This window comes from Microtus ochrogaster, unplaced genomic scaffold, assembly GCF_000317375.1.
Source record: "Microtus ochrogaster isolate Prairie Vole_2 unplaced genomic scaffold, MicOch1.0 UNK87, whole genome shotgun sequence".
Lineage (NCBI taxonomy): Eukaryota > Metazoa > Chordata > Mammalia > Rodentia > Cricetidae > Microtus > Microtus ochrogaster.
In genome coordinates this window covers 492,298-494,366 of record NW_004949185.1, presented here as the reverse complement: position 1 = coordinate 494,366, position 2,069 = coordinate 492,298, and the positions used below count along the sequence as shown (strand labels likewise).

Here is a 2,069-nt window from a genome sequence, read left to right as displayed (position 1 = left end):
CTCACAGAGATCCGCCTGCCTCTGCCTCCCGAGTGCTGGGATTAAAGGCGTGCGCCACCACTGCCTGGCAACTTACTCATTTCTAAAGATTGAATGTGCCTACCAGAAAATACTTCTATAGGAGTGGTTCTTTGGGTTTTGTTTTTTTTTTTTTTTTTGAGATAGGGTTTCTCTTTATAACCCTGGCTGACATGGAACTCACACTTTGGTTTGATTTTGATTTTCCAAGACAGGGTTTCTCTGTGTGACCCTGGCTGTAACACTGTAGACCAGACTGGCCTCAAACTCACTAAGTTTGCCTCCCAACTACTGGAATTAAATGCATGTGCCACACCACGCCGCTCTAATTCCTTTAGCTATTTAGAGTTGCTTGCTAACTGAGTCTGCATGACTGCAGAACTGTGAAGGAGAGCTGCTGTGGCCACGTCCTCCAGGAGAGGCTACAGAAAAGTTCTCATATCCCTTAGGTTATCAGGTGTCCGTTTTCTCTGTATAAACTGCTTCTTAGCATGAGTGCCTGCTGGTGTGTTCCCACTTCACTGTTCCCCACAGCAAGTAGTCCCTTGGAGACTTTTTAGTTTCTCTGTTTTAAAGCACGCCATATTAAGACTTTTTTTCCCATTGAACAAATTTAACAATTTTTAAAGCATATTTTCTGTTACTGAAAATATTAATGAATTATTACTAATTAAGTAGTTTTTTTTCCTTTTTCACTTGCAGAGCTCCGGAAATTGGCCTCAGTCCTTGTCAGCGACTGGATGGCTGTCATCCGCTCTCAGAGTAGTACCCAGCCTGCAGGTAAGCTCCTTGGCCCTGTACCCCACGTGTTCTCTTCCCTTTTAGACTGCAGCTCTCAAGTGTCCCTAGGTTGGTTCTTCGCATCTGGCAGCCTTCTCTGTATTGAATGAAATTCTCACCTGCTTTGTTTTTCCATACAGAGAAGGATAAGAAGAAACGGAAAGAAGAAGGAAAAAGCCGAACTACGCTTCCTGAGCGACCTTTGACTGAGGTGAAGGCTGAGACCCGGGCTGAGGAGGCCCCAGAGAAGAAGAAGGAGAAGCCCAAGTCACTGCGAACCACGGCACCCAGTCATGCCAAGTTCCGTTCCACTGGTGAGGCTTTGAGGGCATCAGTGTGTGCAGCCAATAGTCTGATTGTAACTTCAGGCTGTGAGGAAGCAAGAGGCTAAAGGAAGAGCTGGGGGAACTTACTCAAGGCTGGACCATCTGGGGGGGCAACAGTGAGGGTCAAAGTTGAACTGCCATCAACATGTTTCTCCCCAGGACTAGAGCTGGACACCCCATCTTTGGTGCCTGTGAAGAAGAACTCCAGCACTGTGGTGGTATCAGACAAATACAATCTGAAGCCCATCCCCCTCAAGCGGCAGAGGTATGAGCTCTGGTGTAGGTTCCTATGGAGGGGGCCTTTGGAGAAAAGGGAGAGTTGGGGAGGTTGTTGACTGTCCCTCTTTTGCAGTGCCACAACTGCTCCAGGAGATGCTGCCCCACCTGCAGAGAAGAAGTATAAGCCCCTCAACACAACCCCCAACACCACCAAAGAAATCAAAGTGAAGATCATCCCCCCACAGCGTGAGTCCTCCTGGAGTGCTCTCTGCACAGGGTGGGGGAAGGTGTGCCCTTCACCAGTTTCCTTTGCTCTGCCTTCGATCTCTTGGTGTCCTAAAATTTTGTGCCTCTGGAATTGCCCTTCCGTAAGAGTCATGTTAGATATGTGGCTGGAAAGTGTCCCTCTCAAGTGATAACCTTATCACATCCCTCCCTCGTGGCTGGACCCTCTGGTGTTTTCAGCAGCTTGTTTCATGAATTTTGCATTCTAAAACTGTGATCAAAGTCATGGTTGCCAAAAGAAAGATGAATGGGAACTTCCTGTGTGAACCCTGCTTCCTTGTCACTGTGGGCAGCGGACCTCACTGGAACAGGATTGTGAAGGAAGTTCATTCACTGCGCTCTTTTCCCTGTAGCTATGGAAGGCCTGGGTTTCCTGGATGCTCTCAATTCAGCTCCTGTCCCAGGCATCAAAATTAAGAAGAAGAAGAAGGTTCTGTCGCC

General features: G+C 47.9%; 1 protein-coding gene across 1 annotated transcript in view; it reads left to right on the top strand.

The window, feature by feature from the left end:
- Window positions 1-2,069, top strand: part of Ppp1r10 (protein phosphatase 1 regulatory subunit 10) — a 15,261-nt gene that overhangs the window by 8,895 nt on the left and 4,297 nt on the right. Inside the window, exons 6-10 of the mRNA XM_026777823.1 lie at window positions 721-798; window positions 939-1,112; window positions 1,284-1,389; window positions 1,477-1,589; window positions 1,982-2,069. The exon at window positions 1,982-2,069 is cut by the window's right edge and continues 8 nt beyond it. Of these exons, the coding sequence (XP_026633624.1) occupies window positions 721-798; window positions 939-1,112; window positions 1,284-1,389; window positions 1,477-1,589; window positions 1,982-2,069 (559 nt within the window). The remainder of the gene's footprint in view (window positions 1-720; window positions 799-938; window positions 1,113-1,283; window positions 1,390-1,476; window positions 1,590-1,981) is intronic.